Below are 27927 nucleotides of genomic sequence, written 5' to 3' on the forward strand. Positions count from 1 at the left end.
CATAAATTGTACCGTTTGTGTTATTTTTTTTTCTCGCAGTATCCTTCCTATGCACTAGACGCGCGTGCCTCATAACATGCAATAACAGCTTCGTCTACTTGGATAACTTGTTGCGGCTGGCGTTGCTGGAGTAGCGCGCACAGCGTACTGTTAGTACTGTGTAATCTAGTTGGTGTCGCTGCGGCAACGGGCGCGTCGTGAGCTAATTTTGCCTCGATTGAAGTGTCATCTTCTTTTATTTGTTTACACCTGAAAGTTTACAGAAGTGTGCAAGAAAGCATATCGTACAGGCCACATGTCTGCTGCCTTGATGACGTGGGCCGCGCTACGGAGGTGATTCCGAAGTGATATGGCGCGTCGTTTTGTTTCGGTTTATGAAGTCTCATGTCCAGCATGATTAGGAGATTTTTCCGCGGTAACAAGCGCCACACACTCGAAAATAATTACCTGTATATTTTTGCACGGTCAATAGCAATCCTGTTACCTTTTAATGATGGTAACAAAACCGTTGAAGGCTAACAGCTACTCAGCTAGCTCACTGGTTTCGGGCATGTGAATTTCTCGTTCTCAGCTGCAACGATCACGTTAGCGCCCGCACCACATGCTATCAGAATGCATGCAAAAGTACATTAAGCCTTTAATACAGCATCGCCATCCGTTAATGCTGGTGACATCTAGGGTCACGACTGAAATCTCGCATCAGCAGCTGTTCGTTTCTTGGTGGTCTCTGGCGCTGCAATTAACTTTCTGTAAGCCTGTACTTGGGTGGTCGTAGCGTTTCTTAGAGGATTAGTATTGTGTTCCTGTAATATATTTCTGTTTCTTCATTTAACCATACAGGACGTATGCCCTTCGTAAGCTGCTGCTGCACAAGACTCAAGTTCCATGGGCCAGTCCAACGTTGCGGCATTATACGCCTCGTCGGGCCGTTCTCTATGTGCCGGGCAGCGATGAGAGAAAGATAACGAAGGCATTCGGCTTAGATGTTGACTGCATGGTGCTAGACTGCGAGGATGGCGTGGCAGCCAATAAAAAGGTATATATGTGTTCTCTGTAAAGGCATGCCTGTTCGGCATAAGGAATGTGTTTAATTGTGCCGTACATGCCAAGTGAATATATGCTACTCTGCCTACACAACTATGGTGTCAATGACATATTGAGAGTGCCCACTTCAGAGTAAGCCAAAGCCTTCAACCTAGGAAGACCACGGTTTGAAGGGCCGAAGTGTACTAGAAAAGTGGGGCCAACAGAAAAAAAGGATGCTGGTGCTCATGATAAGTCTTAAAATGATTAATGTCGGGTCAGCAGCCACCAAAGAACTCCAGATTGGATGCCTGCTGGTTAACTCGAAGAACTTTCTGTGAGGATGTAGGCTGTGGGTGCCTGTATACGTTGCTGAAAGATGGCAACATTTTCTGTTCTAGTAAAACAAACCATGCTGCCTATCTTAAAAGCCGAAATTTTATTTTTATTCTCCTGCACACATCCTGACATTCTTCAACAAAAGGAATTGCGCATTTAGCGACATTACTTCTGCCCTGCGGGTAATGATTACAAGCTAATGGCGTCCTATTTCAGAAAGAGGCACGTGAGACAGTGGCTCGTGTGCTGGACAAAGCAGAGAAGTCAGAAGGACGCAGAGACCTGGCAGTGCGCATCAATGCAGTAAGCACGGATCTTGCGGGGGATGATATTCAGTGCCTCCTCGGCGCTTCTCAACTTCCTAGTACGCTGCTGGTGCCTAAGGTGGAAGAGACCAAGCAATTGGACTGGGTAAGCCATTTACATTGTGGTGCCATCGGGGCACAGATGTTCAAAACAGTTAGGAAACAATCAAGCATGACCTTGGATGCTTTCAAACAGTCGCTTTGGTGGATCAGTTACTTCAATTTGAATGTGCCACATTTCTGACGATAACCACAGTAGGCATGACTTTTTAAAAATATGTCATTTTTCAATATAAAGGCTTTAGGCTTGTGTAAGGCAGCATCATCTGTCATTGAAAACACTATAATGCATTTATAAAGTTTGCAACTTAAGCCACATGTTGTCACTAGGGACTCAGGGTTTTATATTTATTTTGAGAATCTAGAAATACACAATGAGCAAAAATGTGTCAATGAGCAAAAAGCAAGGTTTGCTGTCAAGGCTGTGCTTCTGGGCAGGTATAGTACCAAAGTTCATTGCACGGTAATTGCAGGGCCCATATTTATTTACTGATCAAGTGATCTTGAAGGTAGCTTGATTTAAAATGTACAACAGCTTTTCAGCTAGGTGATTTGGAGTGATGGTCAGCCGCAGTGTGCCATTCGATAAATGAGAGGTGGGGTTATGGTGGCTTGACTTTTGCCTGGCCTTTTGGCTAACTGATAACCCCTACGACTTCAGGCACAGGGTGCTAGAATTGGAGCCACATTGTGCTAGGAGCTGAACTGTCAACACCTCCTGCCAGGTGAGGGACCAGGTGGAGCGTGCCCTGGGTGAGCGGCAACACCGACTCGAGCTCATTGTGTGCATCGAGACAGCATTGGGCCTGCTCAACTGCCGCCAGCTGCTGGAGCATGCCTCTGCAATGACACACAGCCGCCTGCAGTTGGCCGGACTGCTGTTTGGTTCTGATGACTTCACAGCCAGTATAGGTAGGTGCTTGTAGCTACAATTATCCATTACTGTAACTGCTGGGTAATGAATTCGATGCCTTGTTTATTATAAATACCTCATTTAGAAACTGGTCTGCGTTCATCTAGTTCAGCGGTTTTCTACGTGTTAAATACACCCTTGAGCACCTTTGAAAAGGGGTGGCACAGACCAGCGAAAAGGAAGGAAACCTGTAGATAATGAAAAGATAGGTGATGGAAATAGTTGCCAGTGCGAGTGAGGGCATGTTTTGTTGATGTATGCAGAATAGGATATCTCTCTTCTCTTCATTTTGGAAATTGATTCATGTGTTGCATTGTTGTATGAAAAGGGATGAATCCAGGGTAGCCTCAAGGGGGTCGGCGTGTAGGCTCACTGCTCCTTCAAGTCTGCCAGCACTGAAGTACTGGCACGTCTTCGAGGGGGGGACCTTAGGGAGCGATCGCAGCATTCCATGGTGGCCATGGTAGACTATGCTACACAGCACGCAGCTGCCATCTCGGAGGCCTTCAGCAGCTACATGCAATGTGAAGATGAAATAATCTTTCCGTCTTTTTGAGATCGCAAACATATATATCTTTAATTTATTTAACTCAGAATTCGCAATTACGTGTTACCGAGAATGCTCTCGCAATCACGAAATCAGCGGCTAGCATTGATCAGCTAGCTGCTTTCTATGCGATCGCATTGCGGAAGCGAGGACAAGCGATTTTTCGCTGTTTGACAAGAGATTGTAAATTCCTTGTTGCACGCAGTGCAATGTATTTGGCTCACATCTTCACAGGAGCCTCGTTAAGAAATCGGCAACATTTTCTTACCATGTTCATATAGTGCTTCAGGCCCCTTTAAAACAAGTTTCTCAGCATACAGGAGCCTTCCGTTTCACTGTGCTTCACAATAACGAGCCGAGTCAGTTTATTGTTGCTGTAAATGGGCTTCACCTAAATGTTTGTGTAGTCTTGCTTATTTGTACCTCATGCTCATTTAATTACTTAGAATTTGTCAGCTCTTATTACCTTGGAAGTACGGACAGTTGGGCTAGTTGGAATAGGTTCACGAGACAGAAAGGCGTGAGCAAACATGGTGCTTGTGTTCACCGTGTCTTCCTTTCAGCCTCGTGGTTTTTGTGTGAAGTCATTGCACCAGAAATAAGCTCTTATTAACCGTCAAATTAGATTTTTTGCCACTATTTTTGCCGTAACACTTTCAAATTGATATTAGGAGCTGTAAATGCGAGCCGCTGATGCGAGTCAGGAAGTTCTTTTTCTCCTTATAGGGCACCTGTACATTTTCACTGTTTTACAGCTTATGCACATTGCTAAGGCATTGGTCAGTCTACACTCTTTGTTTCCTACTTGAAGGCAATGCAGCAGAAACAATGCCAAATGGTGCAGTCATAGAACTGCCACTCGACAAGCTTTACAGTGCAGTTGTTATTGATTTGCAAGTTTCTACAGAATAACTACTTCATATACTATAACAACTTGTAGACATTGTAGTTAAGTCAAATCACAAATTACTTGTGGGCCGGTGCTTCCAGTATGCTACGTACTGTGTTTTCGTTGCAATTGCAAATGGTGAGCTGTGGCCGCTAGTTACAAAAATGCGTCACCTTCCATGCAATAAGTAATGTCACTTTTGCAACAGAAAGGTACGACACTTAATGTTGCACTGAATTACATGACGCATACTCACATCTTTCTTTCACATGAGATACACTATTTTTTTCTTGTAACTATGAGCAGTTAGGCAAGTCTGTCTAGGCCTTATATTGTTGCCTGCTATGTCTGAAATGGGTGTATATGGAGATATTACAATGGCACTTGAAGTACTGCTGGTTGCCTACTGCTCAGCATGCAAAGCTTTTATGGCCAGTTTCACTTCAGTCTTATTTTCATGAAACATGGCCAGTAAGGCAGCCACGTTTAAAAAAGGCAACCAAGTTATAGGAGATTGCATATGCCCAAGACCTGAAATTAAATTTTGGGCTTAAAGGCACATGAAAGAGCAACACTGAACCTATTTGCACTTGTAGACAGGTATTTTTTCAAAGCCTACTGCCATTAATAATAATAAAAAAAACATATACATGTGTGTGTGTGTTGATTACTACCAGAGAAAATGAAGGTGAAACTTTGTTTAAATTTTCTGCCAACACCTCAGCGCCAGTACGACATTGCAAATTTCAAAGTATGTTCTCATATTAGCACCATGCTGGTGTCTATACGTTTGTTGATACTTGCTCTGCGGCAGTCTTTGGCTCCTTTAAATGCAATGTGATCTTTCATTACCGAAAAAATACTATATAGGCATGAGTAGACGCTGTAAAAATTCACATTACAACGAGCTGGCGCAGGAACTTCAAAGCATGATTGCCATCACTCTTTTGCCCTTGAGTCTTTTCTTTTTACCAAGGAGCCGCTCAAAATTAGAGTGGATGTTTTTGTACTGTAGAAGCGTTATTCAGCATTAAAACTTAATGGTTTTCTTTAGTGTCCTTTCAATGCCTGGATTAATGCACAATTAACATGGCACTTGAAACGAAGTATCTGAAAACATCACCATTTACAGCTCACCTTTCTTAAAGGAAGTTGCTTCTCCTGCATGTGTCTACTCACCTGCTGGGACCTAGTTCTCTGGGAATGAAATCATTTAATGATGCATCAGAATGACGTAGCATGGAGCCTGCTCTTCAGTTAGAGCTTGTGGCTGGATAACTTGGTTCTCGGCTAATTCAGTGTCTGAAACTGGAACATGCGTCTCTGTGCAGGAGCGCGGCGCACACCAGAAGCTACAGAGGTGCTGATGGCACGTCAGCAGCTGGTGGTGTTGGCAAAGGCATTCGGCATCCAGGCTGTTGATATGGTCACTATAGACTTGAAAAGTAAGTGCTTATGGGGCTTTTCCTGGACTACCACTGTGACAGCTGCCATTTCTCACTGCTCTCGTAAGGTTTATGTTATGTGCACACGTGTACTGTTCGTTTTGTTTTTCTTCTGTAATTTCTTGCCACAAAATTTACCCTCTAGTTTATCTAGGACAGGATTAAGAATAGATTTATTTAATAAAACAAGGCTTTCTTTGTGGTGCTTAGCCAGTTTAGATGCCATGGTCAGTGTTGGTGGTGTTTGGACAGTGGAGAGGGGAGTGTGGGCGGTGAGGAGGAAGGCACGAGCAGAGGTAGTAATGCATGCTGATTAGTTGGTGCGTACGCTGACATCACGAGGTGAGGGAGAAGGCACAGCAGGGCATGCTAAAGATGTCACCATCACACTGTACAGAACAAGCTGCTGTTTCAGCCCTGCATCAGACACTGCTCGTGTTTGTGCAGACGAAGAGTTGCTGCGACGCCAGTGCACAGAGGGGGCAGCCATGGGTTTCACAGGAAAGCAAGTGATTCATCCATCGCAGATTGCGCCAACCCAGGAGGCCTTTGCCCCGACCCCTGCTCAGCTGGACCGGGCACAACGCCTCGTCAAGGAGTTCCACCAGCACCAGCAACAAGGAAAGGTTAGGAAGCACTGAAATGTCTAGGCACTCTTGCTCACTGAATGCAGAGGCTTCTGCGCCCGATGTGCAGCAAGAACAAAATTGGGGAACTGCTCTCCATGTTAGTAGTAACTTGCATGTGTTATTTTTTAACAGGACAATAAGTGTACGCATTATCTCACCTAAGGGGCCTGTTAGCAGCAGTCTTTTGCAAAAAATGCAAAAGACTGCTTTTGCAAAATGCAAAACAAGTGTGACCTGTAGAATGTTCAAATAGCAGACACTGTCCATGTTCTTTGCAGGGGGCATTCGTGTTTGAAGGCAGCATGATCGACATGCCCAGTGTGCGGCAAGCACTCAACATTGTGGAAGCAGACCAGGTTATTCATGGCAAGACATCTTAAGTAAGGCCAATAAAAAGCTATTTTTTGTACCCTTCGGCTTTGCCTTCATTGGTGGCCTTGTATTGTCTCATTACTGCTAGAGAACATCAGCAAGTGCTTGGTGCTATTTGGGCTTTTTTTCTTTAGGTCTTCAGAATTTTTAGAAATCGTGTGTGGCAGATAGCATAATTGTAGTTGTTGAGCCCAATTACTCAAAGCAGCGGACATCACTTTTGTGAGAAATCAGAATGCATAATCAACCAATTAAAAATTTCAATAAATACTTCTTAGTTAATCACTTTATAGCACATATTGCGATTTACAAGTGGTGGCCAGTGAGTTTGGAAGGTACATCCACTTGGAATGACTTCTAAGGATCACACGAGTTCAAGATATGCGCCATGAAACATGCAGGAAAAATGCATTATTGATCCACTTCTTTAACTGCCGTTTTATGCATTTTATGCATTGAAGCATAAAAGTAATGCAACTGAAATGTCCATGTGTTTCGTTACACACTTTGGGAATGATTATCTTAAAACTGGTGTTATATTGATTTTTTCAGAACTGATGCACCTTACGAACTCACCAGCTACAATTAGTAAGTTTCAATATGTGCTGTAAACATTCAAAGATTGATTAGGAACTTCTTTCTTTTTTAGTCAATTATGCATTTGAATTAGTGTGCAAGGAATGTCCACCTCTTGGGGTAATCCAGCTCAATTACTCAAATTATGCTATCTGCCACAGGCGACATCTAAAAATTTGCTCCATATGCCAGCTCGAGACCAGCTACAAGGATGCAATAGATATACGGGTTGCTTTCAGAAGCAATATTTAAGATGTAGAATGTTGCAAGAGATATTTGCTGTTGCACACCTAATGAAATGCACGAGTTCAGGTGTTTGTAACATCAATGCAACAGAAACATGGTGCAGACTTAGTTTCAAATCAATGTGGTTCTAAATGACTGTAGTCTAAGATATTACATTATTTCCTGTGTTCTGTTTTAAGACATCATGCAACAGAAATTACCTATGTACCTGGAAGTGGAATGTCACCGGATGGGTGCAGCACAAACAAGTCACAGAGCGTGTTCTTCAACGCAGATATCCGTAAAATACCGCAAACGTGTACCTACAAGCAGTACATATTTCAAAACTCATTGTAGCCTAGCAATGCCCATTTCTGATGTTTAGTTTATAGATACGCAACAACTTCAAAGAGAAGGAACTTTCTTCCAATTGGACAAAAGTCAACGGGCAACATTCTTCAGGAATTATAGTGTGGTTCTTTGGGTGATGTGGTGCTCCACAGAAGCCTGTCCTGCTTTTGCCGTCGAATCTTCTCTCGCAGTAGTCGTGTTCGCATGACAGCTGCCGAGACGGGCCCTTCAGGATCTCGCTGTGCCCTTGCAGTCGGCAACTGGAGTGCTGCTACCATGTCAATGTCATCTGGAATGTGCACATAGCGCACTTGGCGGCCTTGAACAAAGAAACTTGTGTAGGTCTTCTCGCCATTGGGCCCGACCACAGTTGCATCGCACAGGTCTACATTCATGAACCTGCATTAAATTGACCATAAATTCATGAAAGGTAATCCTTTGAGAAGGCACTAAACAACATATTTTGTTAGCCGCTACTCTGTAATGTCCTTGTGCCTTGAGAGTGTGCGAAATAAATAAATAATATGTAGGCCCTTCAGTGACACTTGAGGGTTTCTTTTATAACATATGCTACAAAAGTACTTGAAGCACAAGCACAGAAAACTTTTTTTTTTCTACTGTGCAACACAGCATATAAACTTCAATATAGATACAGCTGGCATGCACAAACAACATTCTTTAAACAATTGTATTTTATCACTATCTACAAAACAGAAAATGTGGTTTGTTTGGTACACCTCACTGAACACATTTTTTTATTTTAACAACGTGCCGACCACATCTCTTTTGATTCGCACTCTTACAAAAAAGAAATAAAGAAAACAACAACTTTACATATGTGTGTGTAAGCATGACTTCTGTGGATTGATACTGTGCACTAGGCTATCAAAACTTGAAACGACACATATGCTTGAGCTCTTACCAGGCCTTGAACACATATAGGGCAAGAAATAAGCAAATCCTCTGAGTGATTTGCTTGTTTGCAAGTACCAAACTAAGTTTTTTTTTTAAAATCGAAGATTGGGACGCCATTTACACCTGCAGCATTATTTCTTTCTTGGCAATGCCACATTGCTATAAAGCAAGCACCAGAGGCAGCGCTTACGGCACTATTGCTCTCAATCTTTGCAGTTTTGAATAATGTGTACTTTTTGTCACTTCCTACTGCATGCAATTTGCGCCCCGTAACAAGTATTCCGATGGAATGCCTTACGCGTCCACATTTTCAACGGTGCCCCAGACGCTTAGCTCGTTGCGCAGCTCAATCGTAGTCTGGCGTCCTCGCAGTGCCTGTAACATCAACACCAGAGACTTCGCAACCAGCGCGCGCTCCCTCGGAGTTGCCATCACAACCAAGGGATGCAAACTTGTAGACAAAAAAACTGCTTTACAGCAGGGCACTTGTTCAGCTGGCTCCAATACGGCGCTTTGTGCATTTGATGCGTTCGACTGTCTAAAGACGAACAAAAAGAAGTCACAGGGCACGTTTTTCAACGCAGATATCCGCAAAATAACGTAAACGCACCCCGACATATACGCGCCATATGAATAAAATAGCCATGTCAGTTGTAGCAGAGCCGCTTCACCGTAGTTGAGCGGGCTTACGTACTTTTGCTGATTCTACCTGTTCTTTTATCGTTGCATGCGCGCAGTCTCTCTGTACCCGTCGGTACCATAGTGTTGTGACCTACGAAGAGTTAACAAAGCAAACGGTAAAAGAAAAGAAGAGAAAGGAAAGTTTCCGTTTTCAAAGCTGGTTGCAGTAGTTACAGCCAAGCGTTGTCTCTGGCTATGGCCGCGGGATTCGCCGTCTGTCTGTCCCGTGGTCTATCAAATGGTCTTTCTGTGTGTCTGGTGTGCATTTGAGGAGTTCAGAGGTTTCAGCATTCTGTGGTTGCAGTAGGCGTCGTACGCGTCTTCCGTTTTGATCATTCAGAAGTTCTGAACGTATTCGAAGAAATGGCTGCGATGCGGTCGGTGTTTGTTTTCGATGGTTGAACTGCACAAGCGCCGCACTTTCGATGACCGCGATGACACAAGACGGGAAAGACGCGTCGGCGATCGCCGGCAACCGCTTCACGGCACTGTGCTTGTCGTGGAACGTGGTACTGTCAATTCTCATTGTGATTCTAAACAAATGGGTGTACGTGTACGTCAACTTCCCGAACGTTACCATGACCATGTATCATTTTGTGATGACATTCGTGGGTCTGTTGGTGTGCCGCGCACTCAATGTGTTCCAAGTAAAGAAGCTTCCGCTGCGTCAGATGTTGCCTCTGGCGACGACGTTCTGCGGCTTTGTCGTTTTCACCAACCTCTCCCTGGGTCACAACACGGTGGGGACCTATCAGATCATCAAGACCCTCACCATGCCGACCATCATGGTCATCCAGCACTACTGGTACAAGAAGAACTTCTCGATGGGCATCAAGCTCACACTGGTGAGCGCACGAAAAGCTCTGCTCTTTTTGATGCGTGCCGTGACGCGTGCTTATATAAGTTTGCAGAGCACAGAATTAAAGAAATACCGCGTCTACTCGTTACCTGTCCACATTGCAGATATTTGAGGCATGCACGTAACACAGTACAAACACCGGTTTCTATAAGCATATAATCTACAATTCGGATTTTTGAGGCCGGGCGTTTTTCAAAGAATCCTGTGAGCAATTGTAACAGTGCCACCAATTAATTAGATTCCCCTGAGGTGCACTCATCATAATTCCTTTACTCGTTGATGGTGACAGCTTTCTTACGCTAACATTTAGGTCGAGATCAAACGATGGTGCGTAACTCTTTTGCATTTCTTGAATTACAAGAGGCTCACTTCTCCATTCATTGAGCTGAACCGCTGGAAATTAATGCTATTGTAATAGCTTCAAGCCCGAAAGCTGCATGAGAGTGCTGCTATGCACAAACAAACTTATTATCTACAACATCCGAGCAATTGAGCTTTGTATCTCTCGTTCGCTTACACAACGTAGTAAAATACATTTTTGCATGTTGTGATTGTAAAATAAAACGCAGTCTGAAAGGTGTCACAATTACGACAATTGTGAACAAAAGAAAAAAGGAGTAAGCTAATTAAGTCTAACCTTTTTTAATATACGTATGCAAAATTTACCCCTTAAAAACGTGACAACGCAATGGTTATGTAAGAGGACCAGCACTACCGTGTGCTGCAGTTATAGGGGTTGCATGGACGTTGGAACAGCAGGAAGAAGCTTCAGTACCACAAATCACATCAAAATCTTTATTTCAGTTTTCACAGAAAAAACTGGAGTTGAGCAAAAAAAAAAAAAACAACGTCTTGTCAACCGCTTGACAGGCCTCATCAACTCATCAATCTGTAAAAACAGCAACAATGCATCGCTGCGTGATGATGTGTCGCTTCTAGAAACCAAAAAGTTTCAGCAGTGACAAAAAAATATTTATTTACACAAAAGCTGCATGTTAAATATGTTGAACTTAACAGAGGCTTGTAATATGCACCATGGCACTGGCATATCAAGCAGATAAACACTGACAAAAGTAAAGAAAAAAAAAAGGAAGTGAGACATGTAATCCAGCTTATGAAATGCTTTCAGAGCACAGAAAAACAGCGTAAAATGCGAAAGCAGCATGATAATTAAGTACAGCATAAGAGAGAGAGAAACATTTATTTCATTTTGTCCCCCGATATAAAAGAAAGAAAGATGGAAGACTATTCTAACATACAAAAAGCTTGCGAAGCACAGAAATGGACAAAGTGCGCAAATGCTTGGGCATAGTGTTTTTCACAGTGGTTGTTATGTCTATGCCTCTTCCTGTTTTTCATTGTTTGTTTCCCACAATGTGCCCACGCCTGTTATACCTCTGCAGCGTGGTCTAAGGTTGCAGTGAGTAAGTATGGAGCATGTGCTCATAACTGCATTTGCTCCCTGCCCTAGACAGTTGCACCATAGCTCATCCCCATAACATGCACAAATGCCTGTTTGGCCATATCTCAGCAGTACCACATATATTACATAACATACATATTGTATCAAAGTATGGCAGTGGGTGGGGAAGTTAGATTTTCTCTGCTTTCTTTTCCTATTGGCCTTGCAATTTTCACCATGCAATATTCTCCTTAAGTGGCCATACAAGTGAGTTTTTACCTATAGATCAAATGAGCAAGAAGCACTGTTTCTAACCATTTGTAGAATCCACTATAATTGCACTCTGTTGCCTTACTTGCGGTTTGTAACGATAGTGTATTCCATATCTCTAACAGTTTGAGCTCTACAAAGCATGGTTGAATGTAAGGTTGCTTCATTCACTGAAAAGTAAGGCTGTTATAAGGCTCTCACTCTGGGCAGAGGTTGTCACTTGAAAAAACTGGACTCCTCCTTCTTTAGTATTAGGGAATGCATTCATCAGCATGTAGAATTGGTCAAACTTGCAAACCGAACAAGAGAAGCTTCCTGTAACAACATCAGCCACAGGTACTAACATAGAGAAAGGGCATTGTGCAACAAGTGCAACCACTGCAACAACTCCTGGTTATAACAAAATCATGTTATTTGAAATATCACTTTCGTGTTTCGTTGTCCTGGCTACAGTACAAGCATTTTAGTTCGGGCAATTTGAAGTGCAGTGGTGCTAGACTCCACTTGGTACAAGGTGCGAAGCGGGAAATACTTATGCAATCGCTTGGTGCAGCATACAATGCAGTGGCCCCTTTTTGAATATCAATATCGAGAGACAAATGCTGCTGTAAAGGTCACTCCACCACGTACATACCTGCCAACCCTCCTGAATTTTCTATGCAGTTTATGAATTTGGACTCTTCCTACGATTTTATGATTGTGGGCATCAAGCACGAAAAAAATAAATTCTGTTTGCGAAAAGAAGGTATGGCAGCACATCATATTTAAAAATGTGTGCAAGAAAGTACTTGTGGTGGTGCCGGCGCAGCACACCTGTGTCAAGGTGCTGTACACCACTAGCACAGCCCTCAATGCCTGTGCAGTTGACCTTGAAGCAGCTGTCCCAACTTCCTTTCCACTCCTCTTCCATTGCCCGAGACTTCACTGGGGCACTAAAAATAAATAATCCCTAATTAAGTGCATATGTATCCCACAAAACATGTGTGCCCAGGGCAAACAGGTTAAAAAAAAAAGAAGACCCATAGAAGAATGAATGCTAGGCATGCTAAGAATGCACTATGGACCATAAATCTTACTACTTTTCTTTGTGTATGAAGCTGATCTAAACAGATCTGCACAGGTACCACTGACATTGGGCGTGTACCTCAGCATCTACTATGACATCCGCTTCAACCTCCTTGGCACCTGCTACGCCCTGGCCGGTGTGTTTGTCACTTCCCTCTACCAAGTGGTACGTTCCACATGAGGTTTCAGTTTTTGCTTGCCTGCTTACTATTTGACTGCGAATTCCGAAATATGCTTCAACAGCTTGTCTCTTCCACCTTGCTTGCAAAAAGTGCCTTGTGGCTCATCAAGACTAGCACAGTGAAGGATTTTCTCTCCGAGGCAGTTTTGGTTTGCTTGAAATTGATGTTTGCTACGCACTGTGTTCTGAAACACACAAAAAAAGTTTTCATTGAGAAATCTCCATATGAAAAATAGAAGATGCTTACAGATCTTTCTCACATGTAATGCAATGAAAGAACAGTTAGGCTGCAAAAAAGATTTATTGACAGGTTGTCTTGAAATATTCAATGCCATATAACAATTCCCCCGTTAACAGTACTATATCAGTAAAGCAATGAACGGGGCTAGTTGGTAGACGTTATGATTGTATTGCACTTAGTTTTACACATACGGAAGAACTAAAGATTAACATAAAAAGAAACAAAAAGTGAACGTATGTGGTGCAAGTACATCCACTTTTTATTATTTTATGTTTGTTCTTTAGTACTTCCGTAAGTGCAAAACTAAGCACAATACAGTCATAAAGTACTGTATTATTTTGCAGTATCTCCTGCATGTAGTTGTCGTGTTTTTGTTGCGTTGGGCGAGCCAGTATTTTATGAATATTCGATTGGTGATATCGCTTGCATATATGTTATGGCTAGACCTTTTCACAGTGTCGCAGGTGCCTGCTTTTGGAAACACGGTGGCACTTTCTTGTGAAAAGCAAGCATTAGAGCACCACCAGCACAGGTTTTCTTCAATTTGATAACCAATGCTCCATGTCACAGCTACTTTCGAGGTATCGAGACAGTCATGCTAGCATGTCCATGTTTTCCGAGGCACACCATTCGTGTCACTATCATGATATTCAAGTCCACTGCAAGGCTGAAGCTCCTGTCCTCTTTCACTATAATTTCCTTCCCTTGGCACCCATTCTGTTAACAGACCACCACTTATGCATACTGCGCACTACATGCCCTGCGAAGCTGCACTTTTTCCTCATAATTTCAACTAGATAACAGATGTCCATATTTGCTTTGATTCATACTGCTTGCCATCCACTGTGGCTGATCAGTGGCTATGGTGGTCTGCTGCAGAGCAGGAGGTCGCGGGATTGATTCCAGGCAGCCGCGACCGCATTCCGAAAAGTTTGGAATGCAAAAATGCCTTTTTTCTTAAAGTTAGGTGCTTATTAAAGAATCTCCAAGTATAAATTAATCTGTGGGCCTCTGCTATGGCGTCCCTTGTTCGTTTTCTGATGTCGAACCCCCACAGTTTCATTTGATTCCTAATCCACACAGCTGTGTGAAAAAGTGACAAAGTGTTTGTGTCAGATTTGAACCATGGCTGCATTGAAGCACAGAGAATTAAATTATTTATTTGGGCCTGCAAATGTTTATAGCTAAAATATGTGAGAAACAAGCATAACACTAAAATTCAGACATATTCTCACACTGTGCACAGGTTTTCAAGAACAGTTTCACTTTGCTATAACAAACTAGGATATATTGATATATCGGATGTAACAAAGTAGATCTGAAATGTCTCTGGCCGGTATAGGCTTGTAACGAACGTCCTATATAATGAAGGTATTTTTGTGCCAGATGCAACTTCGTATGATGAGGTTCTCAACTGCACTTGCTAGTTTTTAGCCTTCACAAGTTTGTGACCAAGATTCAAAGTATAAAGAGCGCAACTTCCTGAATGAGGACAAAATTGAAGAACAGACAAGGGTGGCATCTGTCTTTGTCTATATTCTTTGGTTTTGTCCTCGTTCAGGAAGTTGTGCTCTTACACTTTTAACCGTGACAAACCAACTAACCCAATCTTTGGTATTACTAAGTTGAGACCAAGTATCTCCTTCAGCGCAGCTGTGGCAGTGATGGTTGCATCCTCTGTCTCGTGCAGTGGGTGGGCGAGAAGCAGAAGGAGTTCCAGGTGAACTCGATGCAGCTGTTGTTTTACCAGGCACCCCTCTCAGCACTGATGCTGATGGCGCTGGTGCCACTAATCGAGCCACCCTGGGCTCCCGGAGGGTTCCTCTACCAGTCCTGGAGCCAGCTGCATCTGGTGTGTTCCCTGCTCATGTCAGCGACCCATTCCAGTTGTTCGAGACTGAGGCAGAACATGCAGTAGTCAGGGAATGAACAACAGTGGACAAGTAAAAGACATCCTTGGAGTCACAGCTGATCACTCCTCACTTCCTGTTTTCTGGAAAAACGAAACCCACCAGATTGACAGTGGCTGCTTGCATGTGAAGGTTAATTTCTGTTTTTCTCAGGCTTACTTTTTGGGAGAAACAGCAGCAGTATACGTGTTTATCAAAAATTTTCATTGTGCTTCTTTTATTTAGATTCGAGATGAAAGAAAGCTGAAAAGGGAGAGAAAAGACAACTCACCATTGATTGGACAACTCACCATTGATTGGACCAAGCCCACAGTCATTGCTGCTTGTTGGGGTTTAGTCCCAGCAGATAGTGTGTCATATTTTCTGCTGCTCTGTCTCACTTTATCTCAAGCCTAAGCAAACAGTTAATATCCTCATACAATTTTATCACGTTACTTTGATGTGGTCATCACATAAGGTTTTCTTTATATCAGTAGTTGTTGACTTACTTCACTATAAGAGTGCCTCATATTCTGGGGCCAAATTCACACAAATTTTCGTTCATTTCTGATGTTTGCCATTGGCCAGCTGCTTTCCAGCATCAGAATTGGCTGAGATTTTCTATTACAAATATTCTAGCGTAAGAGCTTTTTGTGAATATGGATTGTTGATGCAAACCATTTGTGTTTGGTTTCTTCAAAACCAACATTTGTGGTAATCAAATAAATGTGCAAAATTATTGCTGTGTCGAAGTTAGGAACAGGACTGCGATTAGAGTGTCGAACATCAGTGAGTTTCAGGATTGATGTTACTGCAATGTGAAGAAATTATACTTTAACAAATGGCTGAGATCTCTGGTAGCTAATAAAATAACAAACATGAAGTTTCATGCTCATAATGACTTGCAGACATTTCTAGTGAAGCCCTATAGTGTTGCTGTATGACAAAAATTATTGCAGTGCATGCCAGTTGTGCTACCTACCTAACTGTCATACAATTTACATTGCTCTGGGATTTTTTGTGCATACTTGGTTTTTGTGCTGTGAAAACTCGTATTTCACTACATCTCTGAGGCACTCAGCTTGCATGTGCCTGTTGACAATCAAGCTGAGACTCAGTGCTGGCTTTCGTTGCAGATGCTGGTGCTGATGACAGGTGTGGTGGCCTTCCTAGTGAACCTGTCTATCTACTGGATCATAGGCAACACATCCGCAGTCACGTATCCTTGCTGCACACTGTATTTTGCTGGAACTGACAGTGTACAGTGCTCACGGAATGAAACGCGTCAATTTAGGGCTAAGTAATGCGCAAACTTTCGTTTCAACCGGCTGCAGTTCGTATCCCATCGATGTAATTCTGGTGTGTACACTTGCATCGGAGTCCTCGTCACCTTTGGTGACCAAATTTCTAGCGACATGACATGGTGCTCTCGCGTACTTTGCACCTATACAGGGTTCTACTAAATGCTCCGTGTCCCATTTCATTCCGTGAGCACTGTACATGTATTGTGCCTGCCTGCTCACTTGAGATTAAAGAAAGTAGCGCTACTTGCATGATGTTTTTTCTTCTTACCCCACAGTTTCTCAGTCTCTGATAGCAAAGACCAACTCCCTCAGAGAGGCATGCCTTTCATTGATAATGCATTCACAAGCTACAAGAGCTGATTATGAAGCAAGTGAACCACGTGGCTCATGTCAGGATTCAGAGCACATTGGAAGAGCAATGGCCACAGAATGTGTAAAAATTGAATGGATACTTCATAAAAAAATCCAGGACGTTTCAGCTCAATAGGGGAGACCTGTTGATACTTACTAAATACTTGGGTTATGCTTTATGTAACTGTTTTCTTTATTCTATTAACCATCAGAAGAAATTTAATTGTACACTCAAATTTATATATAGAAGCTGTAATACTTTTATCTCACAGTGTGAGAAAAATGGATTAGATATGTTGTGCAATTATTGCACCTATTTGGCATGTTCCACTGTGGTTTACTACAGTCTGATGAGATTTCACCATACGGTAGACATGAAAGATGAAGGCTGTTGTACTCCCATCTCGACAAACTTGCGGTCTGCAGAGAAAGAATGAGTCATCTTATGGCTAAAGTGATGAAATGTGCAAGTTCATGTGCAATGAGATGTGCAAGGTCCCATTGACTTGATAAATCCAAGTGCTTTCCTTCATGAGTATGGTGTGGTGTGAACGACTTCCTATGGTTGGTTTACATAGACAAGGGAAAGTGAAAACATAATGTTCACATGCCACGGCAGAAAGTAATGCGATGCTTGTGCCACGCATGTGCAAACATTGAAAACTTTTTTCTTGTTCACATTCCGGGTGCAACAAATTAAGAGAAAGAAAATAACAAAGCCACATGCTAAAGTTGAATGGCAGTGCAATTGTTTCATGCAACATAACTATCTGGGCCTGCAGTATGTGTGGATTCTTTTAATCTGACACTATTCCTTTCTTGTCATCCGTCCCACTGAATGGCCAATCCCGGTAATAGCGGGGCCCTGCGTTGTGTGAGCCACTGATGAAAAGCAAAAAGAACGAAGAATGAAAAGAATTGCAGCATAATATGGATGCTCTATTGTATAAGTTACCGCATTTACTTGCATAATGATCGCACCCCTGAATTTTGTCGTCAAAATTTGATTTTTTTGCTTTCCTGTGTAATGATCCTACCCCGAACTTGCCGCAGCGATATGTCGTGTGCCAAGTCTAGCTAATGATGATCGCACTTACCATCTGTCGAATGCTGTCGAATGCCACGCGAACGACTCTTTAAGACATACCAAGCGGTCTGCACGCACCAAACATTCTTAAGCAGATGCCCCATTTTATTCCTTTCATCACTTTCCACACTTACATGAGAAAAAAAAAAGCTACAACCAAATTCACCTTGACTTTATTATGTGTAGGCTTTACAATGGTTATGGTCAACAACAACAACAGCAAAAAAGGCACCTTTTGATTCTTCTCGTCTGCACTCGTGGGCATGCAACAAATTGCAAGTGGCAATGATAGTAGCCATGTTTACACTGATACGTTAGAAGTGTAGCCTATTCATATACTGACGCTTGTAACACAGCTAAGATATTCGCCCACCCTTAGCGGAAACGTGCCATATTAGGATAGTAGTGAAGACAAATGCCGCAGTTTTGGCAGCATGCCTGCCATGTGTTTCTATGTCACTGGTAGTTAAGCATGCCCATCGCCATGCCCTCAAAGTGGACATGGCTACGTTAATTGCCACAGACTTGCCAGTATTATTGATATTATTCATTACTAATACGGAAGAAACTGTTTCCATGCGTGTAATGTACTCACAAAAAGAAAAAAAAGATCTCGTTCGGCGCGTTCGACTTGCTCTTCCGGCCGCCGTATTTATTGTGGTGTCTCGCACTGTTTCAGCGGCAGCCGCCTGTTTTTGAGCTGTTGTCATCTCACATTTGCTGCAGCATGAAAAAAATTTTTTTTTCACGGCAAATTTCACCTGCAGAATGATCGCACCCCTGAATTTACGAAAATTTCTTTGACAAAAATGTGCGATCATTATGCGAGTGCAATCATTATGCAAGTAAATGCGGTAACTTATACAATAGAGCAGCCATATTATGCAGCAATTCTTTTCATTTTTCGTTCTTTTTGATACGGTAATGCTTTATTGTACGGTCGAACTTCAATACAACAAAGTCACATCGAGCACTACTTTATTTGTCATAAGCATACATTCATTACACACTGATATCGTCGAGAAGCATTCTAAGTTTATTTCCTTATATCCAACAATTTGTTATATCTATGTTCTTCGTATTAAGGTTAGACCGTAAAGGCAAGAAAGCAAAAGTGTTATGACTCAGGCCTCCGTACACCTCTTCATCCCCACTTTGCCCTTTTTTGTTGCCAGGGAAACCTAGTCATTTTGGTTATGCCCCATCCTAACAAAGTAGCAAGAAATGTGCGTGATCATGCTCCTTGACCACACACTGCAACAGCTACAACGTGGTGGGCCATTTGAAGCTGATGCTGGTGCTAGTGGGCGGCTTCGTCGTCTTCCAGGATCCCATACACACCGAACAGGCCATCGGCATTGTGCTCACACTGGCAGGCGTGCTGCTGTACACGTACATCAAGGTGCAACAAAGTGCAAAGGAGAGGCCGGTGGGAGCCAAAGCCACGATGGCGTAGCCATTGCAGTGACTCTTAGTCTCGGATGAGGGCTACTCCACTAGGGTCATGAATCAGTCATGCACACACATGGCACACCCACTGTGGTGGATAGTGGCACTGGCAGTTTGTTGCCAAGAGTAAGGTTGCTGGTTGACTTCCCAGCTGCAGTGCATACATTCCAGCACCCGTTGCAATGCATAAATGCAAAAGTGCTGTCAGTGTTAGCCTCGAAGGAGGGCTACTCCACTAGGCTTATGTATCAGTCATACACACAGGTGAAGTATCCATTTATGGCATTGACACTCTATTGTGAGGAACAAGGTTGTGGGATCATTTCCCAGCTGCTATACACACATTCTGGTGCACATTTAAATGCATAAATGACCTTGTGCCGAGATTATGGCATACATTGAGAAGTGCCAAATAAACAGTCAAGCCCAGATATAACAGACATCTTCGTTGCACAAGATGTATTCATTATAATTGGACTTTTCCACAAAACTACCAATAGAGAAGAGAACAAGATATAGAAGAGCTGCTTTATTACCAAAAATGATGCATTGTGCTTACACTTGTAGAAATCAGTCGCTGAGGTCTGTTTCAAGAGTGTCGAACCAATAACAGCACTCTCCAGTTTTCACAGGCTGTGGACGTGATCATAGGTCAGGCCTCTTCCATATACAAAATTTTTTAGTGAAGCTATGCAGCCTAAGACAGTCAATTTCGGCACCACTGGAGGGTACAGTTGGAGGCTTGCAAGTTTCTTGGTCATCCTCATCACTGGAGGCCTCCATGTTCGAAAGCTGTCACACCCTTCCAACGATTGCTTCAAGAGATTCAACCATCTCCAAGAGATTTATGTGATCGTCAGTATTAACAGTCATCTCGTGTCTGCAGTCGGCAAGACGAGTTGATGTGATGTGTTCATGAGGCTGAGTAGGAGGAAATGCGAGCTTTCCAGAATCAGTTTTTTAACTCTTGCAGGCTTGAGCTCCTTCCACGATGTCTCACCATTTTCATTCTGTCTAAATGTGAGATATGGGGGCATGCCCTTGGTCATATGTGGACATATGAGCAGAACAGTGTCCACTATCATTGTTGCCGCCATGCCGGCCACAGTCGTCAATGGTACAGTTAGGGACGAGGGCATGAATTCTGGTACAACTAGCTTACCATGTAGCATTGCAAGGACAAGCAGATTTTTGGACCTCAATAAATAATTTTCCTATTAGCATATTGTCCTTCCCTTCCCTCAGTTACGCGACACCCATGACTGGCAGGCTCACCAATCCGCCGAGATTGTAGACTTCGAAAATCTTTGTTTGTTGCTCATGTTGCCATTCTTAGCACTATTGGCAAACACTTGAAGAATTGAATCGGTGTCAATTGCATTTTGTATAATTCATGTCAGGGCTCCTTCCAACTTGCAATCTACGTGCTAATAAATAAATAAATAAATAAATAAATAAATAAATAAATAAGAAGTGAACACTCTTGCTTGCCTAAAGCTGAGTTGAAACGTTCCCCAGAAAAAGAATTTTTCCTCGCTGCTGGGAGCACTGAAAAAAAGAGAGAGAGAAAGCACAAGAAAGAAAGAAAGATAATGCACCACACAGCTGTGATTGCCTGGTTGATGTCACGATTGCAGCAGCAGTTATGCCAGAAAAAAAAAAAAAAACCAAGGAAGAAAAGTGATATGTGGCATAGCAGTGATTGGCTGCGTTCATACGACATGCACTGTGGAGGCACCGTGCCGCCTTCTCTCCTCAGGTTTGTCAGGGTGCTGCCTCGCCACAATTTATTCTGCTGTGACGGATCTGACTGGTGTGTCCAGTCGTTACAAGTGAACGGCTCTTTCATAGAGTCCTTGCAAAACATTTTGGGTGTAGAGAAACTGTTCCTAGTAGCCAGAAGTTCATTCCAAATGGAGTCGTATGTGGGCTCGACTGTATTAGAAATTACCTTGAAACCCTTTACCACAATGGCATTTATGCCACATTTGCACATTTATCACTCGAATACTGGCGGGAACTCTAGAGTGTGATTGCTGCAGTACTGCTCATTAAATGCCAAAGAATCCGAAAAAGGAGTGCGCTTCCATCCTCAGTCCGCAGTTTGAGCAATGCAAACATGCAATGCTATGCACACATTGTGGCTTCAGTTCCCACCTACAGTATGTAGACTTCTTAGTACGAGTGCTCTGGTCCCAAATGTGTCACCTGTGTAGTTCTGTTTGTGATGATAGTATAGTCAAGATGTTGCCCTTTCCTATAGGCCCTGTTGGGAACTTAAGCGGAAAAGCTTTAGTAGCACTTTAAGGAGAAAAACACAGGAATGACAGAAGGGAGGAAAGGATCCAGCTTAGGGAGTTCCATCATTGTAAATGCCAGGAAATGGATTGCCACCGTAATGAAAGTGCTCTTCCATAAAGAGTGAGTGACTGCTGGCCTTTGATTTGTCTCTTTGCTTGTCTGAGTACTTGTGTTGTCTGTCCTTGCTTGTCATTGCACAGCTGAAGGAGACCCCCGACACTACGCTGCCATCCTCAACTCAAGCCAAGCCAGTCACCAAAAGCTAGTCAGATACAAACCATGTTCTGCCTTGTTAGGTGGACCTTGCTTGCAACAAATGCACGATCAGGGATTGTTACACCCTGGTCACTTTTGTATTAAACACTTGTTTTGGTCACAGTTTAACAGTGTGTTCTTCACTTCCGGATTTGTCTGTGTTCTTCTGTAAGCCTTTGATAATGTAACACAGTAAACTCAAGTAATTCACAGAAACCTTAAGAGTTTCTATTGGCCAGCCATGTTATAGAATGCACTTTGAGGCAGCTTAGTTCAAACAAGGCTTTTCGTTAATCCAAAGTTATGATCTATGCGTGGCTAAGCAATACAGCCAAAAACATCTGATAAGGGGACATTAATTGTGTATATAAAATCAAAACATGGTCGTGTGCGATGCTTAAGCTACCGATGGGCAACACTTAGTTTAGCAGTGAAGCTATAAAGCTCCTATATTGACCTTATGCATTCACAGGTCTGATATCTCAGATGTACATACACGATGATCCCTTCTTTCTCTATAGCATGAAAGCTCCTGGTGGCCGTTGGCCCTTCGCTATATTATACCTTGTTTTACGTCTACATAAAAGCCCCACCTGCACCCACCTTTATCTGGATTGATCAGTGCTGCAAGATTGTTCGGGCAATACGCTGTGCAGACTGTATGCACTGAACCTAAATGCCAAGTTAATCTCGTGTTGTTGCCCAATATACAATGAAAAACACCAATGAAATTGTGATAAGTGCATAACTTATTATTGGCACATTTTTTTGCAAACAACTATTCATTGTTCTTTTTTTTTCTGAACAAAAGACAAGTACACTTATATGGTACCAATATCTAAAAATATGACACAATATTATATCACCTACCTCTCCATAAATATGCAAGTTCTCATCACATATTGTTTGCTTTGTTGTAGTTGCCTAGGGACATTGTCCAACCAAATCTGGGAGATCGGCCATGATTCGGGCAGCGCAAGGGTACCAAATATAATACTAATTTTGAGAAACATAATCTTTGTTTTGCAAGTTTTACCCATGTGCGACTTTGCTACCCCGCCGTGCATGCGTCTTCATGAGTAAGTACAAGTACATAATGGTTAAGAAAAGGAAGATCCTTGTCCGACTATTTCGTTATGGTTATCTTTCTTTTGTTCAGTGCCAGCTTCTTATGCGATATTATATATTTGTTCTGTGAGAAAGGGAGTAGCCGGTGCTGCCTAAAGGTGCCAACATCTCCTGAACATCGCGTATATATGTAAAAAAGATATGGGTATTTATCCCCACTCTGTACAGACTCAACATTTCGCCTGTGTCACAAGACCCAACGAAACACACACACATACATCTACATATATATATATATATATGGGTGGTCATTTATAAGTTTTGCACCATTGTCAAAAATCGCCCGTGGCAGATAGCACAATTCTGAATTATTCAAAGAGGCGGGCATTAGCAACACAAGAAATCGAAACACATATTCAACGAATTAACAAAAGCACCAACTTCTTAATTACTTACTTTACGGCACATATTTGAACATACGAATTGTAACTGGTAAGTTCGCAAGGCGTATCCACGGGTTAGGGTGACACCAATTTGGAGGTACCAATTTTCAAATTAGTGGAGAAAATAGATGGCGTTCTATTTACTTTTCTGATTCAATACATTTTTACGGAGTTTCACGGTACTTATATCAAACTGGTGCCGTTCTGGAAATTGAAGTCGATACGCCTTGCAAACTCGCCGGCGATAATTTGTAAGTTATAATGCGTGCCGTACCGTAAAATTAATTCGTGTTTTTTTGTTGTGATTAGACGTCGCGTGCATGTTCGCCTCTGAATAATGTAACTCCAGCACTAGAATCATCATCTGCAACAGGCAGTTTCTAAAAATTGAAAATCATCAGCCTGTATATGAAAAAGAAGCAATAATTTAGCGGCAATTTAAGCAACCACGCGATTTTTTTTTTCGTTTACTGGTATCCGTTATCGTAACCGTATTGTTCTAATGTAATTATTTTTCTCGTGTAAAACGGAACTCTACTTAGGCGCTGTTTTATTGCTCTTTCTCGCTGGCCGGCGGTTGGAGTGAGGTTGACGCCCACAAAAATTTCAGATGGGCGCGAAGAGTCGTGTTGCAAATGCTTAAATTATTTACCTGTGCATCATACCACACTTACCAGAACGCGCAGTTATATGACGAACCAGATTTTTCTGTTTCTCATCCATTCAGCACGCATACACGTATACATACACACATACACAGTCGGCTACATGATGGGTACACTGTTGCGGGTGCTGCGCAACAGAAAAGTTTTCAGAGCAGGGGATCCCAAAACAAACGGTATTCCCTAACAGCCAACACACACTTCCTGGATTCATAGGCACAGTCTTTATTTTTCAGTGCAGCCAGAGCGCTTTATCTACCAATTTAATGCTCTTTTACGTAACCGCGAGGAAAGCGACTTTTTCAGAGCTCTCTGAGCTTCCTGAACACTGCATCACTCTCCCCTTCTTTCCAGCCAGTCTCTGCATGCCAGTCAGTCGTCTCTGTCAGCACAGCTGCGCACTACCTGCTTGGTGCAGCTAGGAGTGGCTGAATGTGATATACAACCAAGTTGCACAAATATCTTCTATTTAATGTTAATAAAATTCAGTGAAATATTTAAGAAAAATGTTTTTTATTTTTTCAGAACGTCTTCACAAATAAATTTAGCTATTTATGTGTTTCTGCACTGATATTGAATGTTGTTTATCATCCGGGCATCTTCGGTTTCTACACAAGCATTGTGGGTATGAATCAAGATGGCGGCACCCATATTGAAGTGGAAGCGGGTTACAAATACAACAGGACCAGCGCCACGGCCTCGTCATGGTCACCGAGCTGTTGCTATCAAAGATTTAATGATTGTTTTCGGCGGTGGCAACGAAGGGATAGTGGATGAACTTCACGTCTACAACACATGTAAGAACTTTGGCGGGCTCGGCTTCCGTGCAGCTCACTAACATGGCGCCGTGTATTGTCTATGGGTGCAGGAGTTGGAATCCTGTGAGCCAGGATTCTTTCCGCTACCGCTTATTTTGTTGCATGGCGGTCAGGGAGGCATGAACAGTTATTTTGCGCCTATTGTGATCCTTAACTGCTCGCTAATGATCGATCTGACGCTGATCTTAACGCACTTTCGGCGTCATATCCAACATGGCGGCGCCCTATGAGTGTCATGAGAAAAGTTTTCGTGCAGTTTTCGTTGAACGCCGTGAACGAAAAACTGTCAGACAGGCTCGATGTTGGCCGCGATGTCCCGGGCTTTGTTACTTCTCGTTGTCTTTGCGATCGGCGGTGAAAAAGAAAAGTGCGAGCCGTTTGAGTTAGGCGATCCTGAGAACTTCTCCCAAGATGGCGTCTGTTTGTAGTATGTTCGCTACCATGGCGGGCGCAGTGCGCGCGCGCTAGTTGACGGAAGTCCCGAATTTCTTGCGTTATTTTCGCAGCAGCAACGTTGTCAGAAATTTACCCCCGGCTGCTTTTCAAGCGGGTACAACGCTTTCAAATTACCTTAATTTTTGTGGATTGTTGAATGAAAATGAGAGCCTAGCAACGTCTGAATGTTTCCTGCTCTGTGCGAGTCTTCACTCCGTTGCGCCGGTTAGGCCTAAGCCGCGTCAGATCGTACGCGGCGCCTCTGCTGGCGCGCTGCCGCCGGATTCTTTGCGGCGCTTTCTTGCGGCAACAGTGTTGCCATTTCGTTGTTTCCCGGTTATTTTCGGTTTCCTGTGACGTACGGAGGCCAAAGCATAGTTTAACCTTCTTTCCGATTGTGATGCCGTTTGCGCTTTACCATAGCGCTCTTTAACTGCTGATTTGATGTGTATGTCGCGTCTATGTCGCCTATTGCGTAAGCCTGCTGTGCAGTTTCGGTATAATTTTAGAGCGTAGCGAGAAGCGATGGGCCTGAGTTGGAAACCATGAGATGCCGGCTAGAAGATGACGATATTGTTACTGCTCGAGTTACTTCACCTTAATTTATTAAAAAAAAATTATAAGAGCTTTTTTCACCGCTCGGTTCATGGCTGGTCCCCCAGAGTGGGTTGCGCCATTTCACCAGGGAATAAGAAGAGTTGATATTCGAACGTTTTGCAGATCTAGTAGCTTCTGTTACAACACATTTTTCGCTGTCTTCTCGAGGGCGAGGGCATTGCTTCTTCGCAATTCCACTTCCGCGGGAATTTAAGTGATTTGTAACTGAAGAAGTAACAAAAATTGCATTGCGACCCGCCAACATTTGGGCTTCCTAGGTAAGTGAACGGTGCCCACAGCATTGTTCGCTCACCAAAGTTTTGTTCGTGTGTCAAAACACTCCTTTCGATGCGTACGCACAACATATGCACAATAAAAGTGTTTCTTTTTAGACTTCGAAATGCGCAGCCGAAATGCGCAGCCTGACATTTAAATGAATTGTATCATGTAAAAGGTTATTATGGATGAACATATATATACTGCTTGTTAGACTGATGGTTATGTGTACGAATAAAGTGCATTTTGATACTCTGGAGGATGACCTAAAGGGAGGTTGCTAGGTGTGCTTGGATGCTGCAATTGTCACTCACAGTTGTGCATGCCTTACTTGAATTGTGTTACATTCGTTTCTTGTGTTGAAAATGAGAAGCCTGAACTCTTAATAATGTTCTCAATTTTTACAGGTTGAATACATGATGATCGGCTATTAAAGATAATTGATATTATTTTTCCTTTGCACATCCTTGTAGTGCTGTGGTCACTGTTTGACGCACAAGACTGCAAAGATGAGCCTGGCTTGCATCAGGCTTTGCAAAAGGCAGATTGGAAATAAACTGATCTAAATGTCTAAACCAGTTATTGCCAGAACTGAACAGGGCTGTTGAGTTGCATAGCTGGTTGATAGGACTTAATCAATTCAAAATTTTGTTTTAGGTATTTAAAAGGGCATGTTTTTTTATCAAGGTATCTAAAGGTCATGTCCTTAGTCGGAACATTTGTAAAGGTCATCTGCCACTGTCATACTGATGTTACTTTTCCCATCACTTTTATGAAGTTTTAGCAGCAGCTGCTGCTAAAATCCTTCACAAGTCATTGAGTGGATTGTGATGCAAAAAACGCCTATCACATGGCTATTGCAATATTCTATTTTTTAAGTGTTGATAAGGCCATTGTTGCTACTCTATTCAGTATCCATTGGACTTCTGTGACTAAAACATATTTTAATTGCTTTTCTGTTAAAAAAATTTCAGCATGGTTGCTAAAAAGTTACGTTTGAGTACAAGGGCAGTTATTCCTCAAGATGCAAGGGCTCTGAATCGGGTGCCTGTTGGTGACCTGAATGGCATTTTATTTTTGGTAAAATGTAATGTTTGGTAAAACATTTTAATCTGCAACAAACCAAGTTCATTGTGGGCTACTTTGAAAAGTCAGATTTAGAGAATTGATACAGAAGTTGTGAAACCTGAGTTCGAATTTTGATGCCCAATTGACAACAAAATTCGGCAAAAGTGCTCGCAACATCATCTGTGCTTCACATAAATGTATGCACTGATGCCTTCAAGAGAGAGATGTCCTTGATGGGGTCCAGGGGTGGCAGGGGTTGGGAGTCTAGCCACCAGTGCCCCCTTTCCTCAGATGGCGGGCAGTCCTTACTTTCTGGCGGCGTCCTCAGCCATCTAGACGGCCCAAAGCTGCTCTTCTGGGCCCAAGCTGAGCAGCAAAGCCTCCCAGTGCTTGGCCGTAGTTATGATGCATGTAGTGTTAGTGCCATAGGTGTTGGTGGGCGAGGCTTTGAGGCATGCCCAGATAATGAGTGAGGTCAGCGCGGGCCTCGCACACTTTACAGAGTGGGGAGTATGCATCGGGGTAAATGCAATGGTACAGCGTGGAGTTTGGGAGAGTTCATGTCTGAAGGAGTTGCTAAGTGGTGGATTGAGATTTATTCAGTGTTTTGTGTGTTGGGGGTAGCATGACCACTCT

The 27927-nt window shown here is 42.8% G+C and overlaps 3 protein-coding genes across 6 annotated transcripts in view; all 3 read left to right on the plus strand.

Moving 5' to 3' along the window:
- The first annotated feature begins 90 nt into the window (after window positions 1–90).
- Window positions 91–7098, plus strand: LOC139060160 (citramalyl-CoA lyase, mitochondrial-like). Of its 3 annotated transcripts, XM_070539088.1 has the most exons (8): window positions 91–333; window positions 841–1036; window positions 1579–1773; window positions 2453–2639; window positions 5408–5521; window positions 5969–6147; window positions 6429–6530; window positions 7075–7098. In XM_070539088.1, exons 1-7 carry the CDS (start codon window positions 296–298, stop codon window positions 6528–6530), a joined length of 1011 nt encoding a protein of 336 aa, XP_070395189.1. In that variant the 5' UTR covers window positions 91–295; the 3' UTR covers window positions 7075–7098. The 3 variants fall into 3 exon arrangements, with proteins under 3 accessions (XP_070395189.1, XP_070395188.1, XP_070395190.1); XM_070539087.1 differs by lacking the exon at window positions 7075–7098 and having other exon boundaries at window positions 6429–6559; XM_070539089.1 differs by lacking the exons at window positions 91–333; window positions 7075–7098 and adding an exon at window positions 384–749 and having other exon boundaries at window positions 6429–6559.
- A 2389-nt stretch (window positions 7099–9487) lies between these two features.
- Window positions 9488–22053, plus strand: LOC139060162 (solute carrier family 35 member E3-like). 2 transcript variants are annotated; one of them, XM_070539090.1, is made up of 6 exons: window positions 9496–10115; window positions 12922–13032; window positions 14979–15140; window positions 16314–16396; window positions 19183–19321; window positions 21870–22053. In XM_070539090.1, exons 1-6 carry the CDS (start codon window positions 9696–9698, stop codon window positions 21933–21935), a joined length of 981 nt encoding a protein of 326 aa, XP_070395191.1. In that variant the 5' UTR covers window positions 9496–9695; the 3' UTR covers window positions 21936–22053. The 2 variants fall into 2 exon arrangements, with proteins under 2 accessions (XP_070395192.1, XP_070395191.1); XM_070539091.1 differs by lacking the exon at window positions 12922–13032 and having other exon boundaries at window positions 9488–10115.
- A 2642-nt stretch (window positions 22054–24695) lies between these two features.
- Hcf (Host cell factor) overlaps window positions 24696–27927 on the plus strand; it is a 46945-nt gene continuing 43713 nt past the window's right edge. The window contains exon 1 of the mRNA XM_070539092.1: window positions 24696–24894. Coding sequence (XP_070395193.1) covers window positions 24735–24894 — 160 coding nt within the window. The 5' untranslated portion in view covers window positions 24696–24734. The remainder of the gene's footprint in view (window positions 24895–27927) is intronic.

The sequence above is a fragment of the Dermacentor albipictus genome, chromosome 5 (genome assembly GCF_038994185.2).
Source record: "Dermacentor albipictus isolate Rhodes 1998 colony chromosome 5, USDA_Dalb.pri_finalv2, whole genome shotgun sequence".
In the NCBI taxonomy this organism is placed as follows: Eukaryota; Metazoa; Arthropoda; class Arachnida; order Ixodida; family Ixodidae; genus Dermacentor; species Dermacentor albipictus.

Bases quoted from the DNA above. Each gene is read 5' to 3' on its own strand.
- LOC139060160 (XM_070539088.1), top strand. From the start codon at position 296: ATGTCTGCTGCCTTGATGACGTGGGCCGCGCTACGGAG. The intron at 334-840 runs GTGATTCCGAAG...TTAACCATACAG, and splicing joins ACGTGGGCCGCGCTACGGAG to GACGTATGCCCTTCGTAAGC. The intron at 5,522-5,968 runs GTAAGTGCTTAT...GTGTTTGTGCAG, and splicing joins GGTCACTATAGACTTGAAAA to ACGAAGAGTTGCTGCGACGC.
- LOC139060162 (XM_070539090.1), top strand. From the start codon at position 9,696: ATGACCGCGATGACACAAGACGGGAAAGACGCGTCGGCGATCGCCGGC. The intron at 13,033-14,978 runs GTACGTTCCACA...TGTCTCGTGCAG, and splicing joins TCACTTCCCTCTACCAAGTG to TGGGTGGGCGAGAAGCAGAA. The intron at 15,141-16,313 runs GTGTGTTCCCTG...CTTTCGTTGCAG, and splicing joins CCTGGAGCCAGCTGCATCTG to ATGCTGGTGCTGATGACAGG.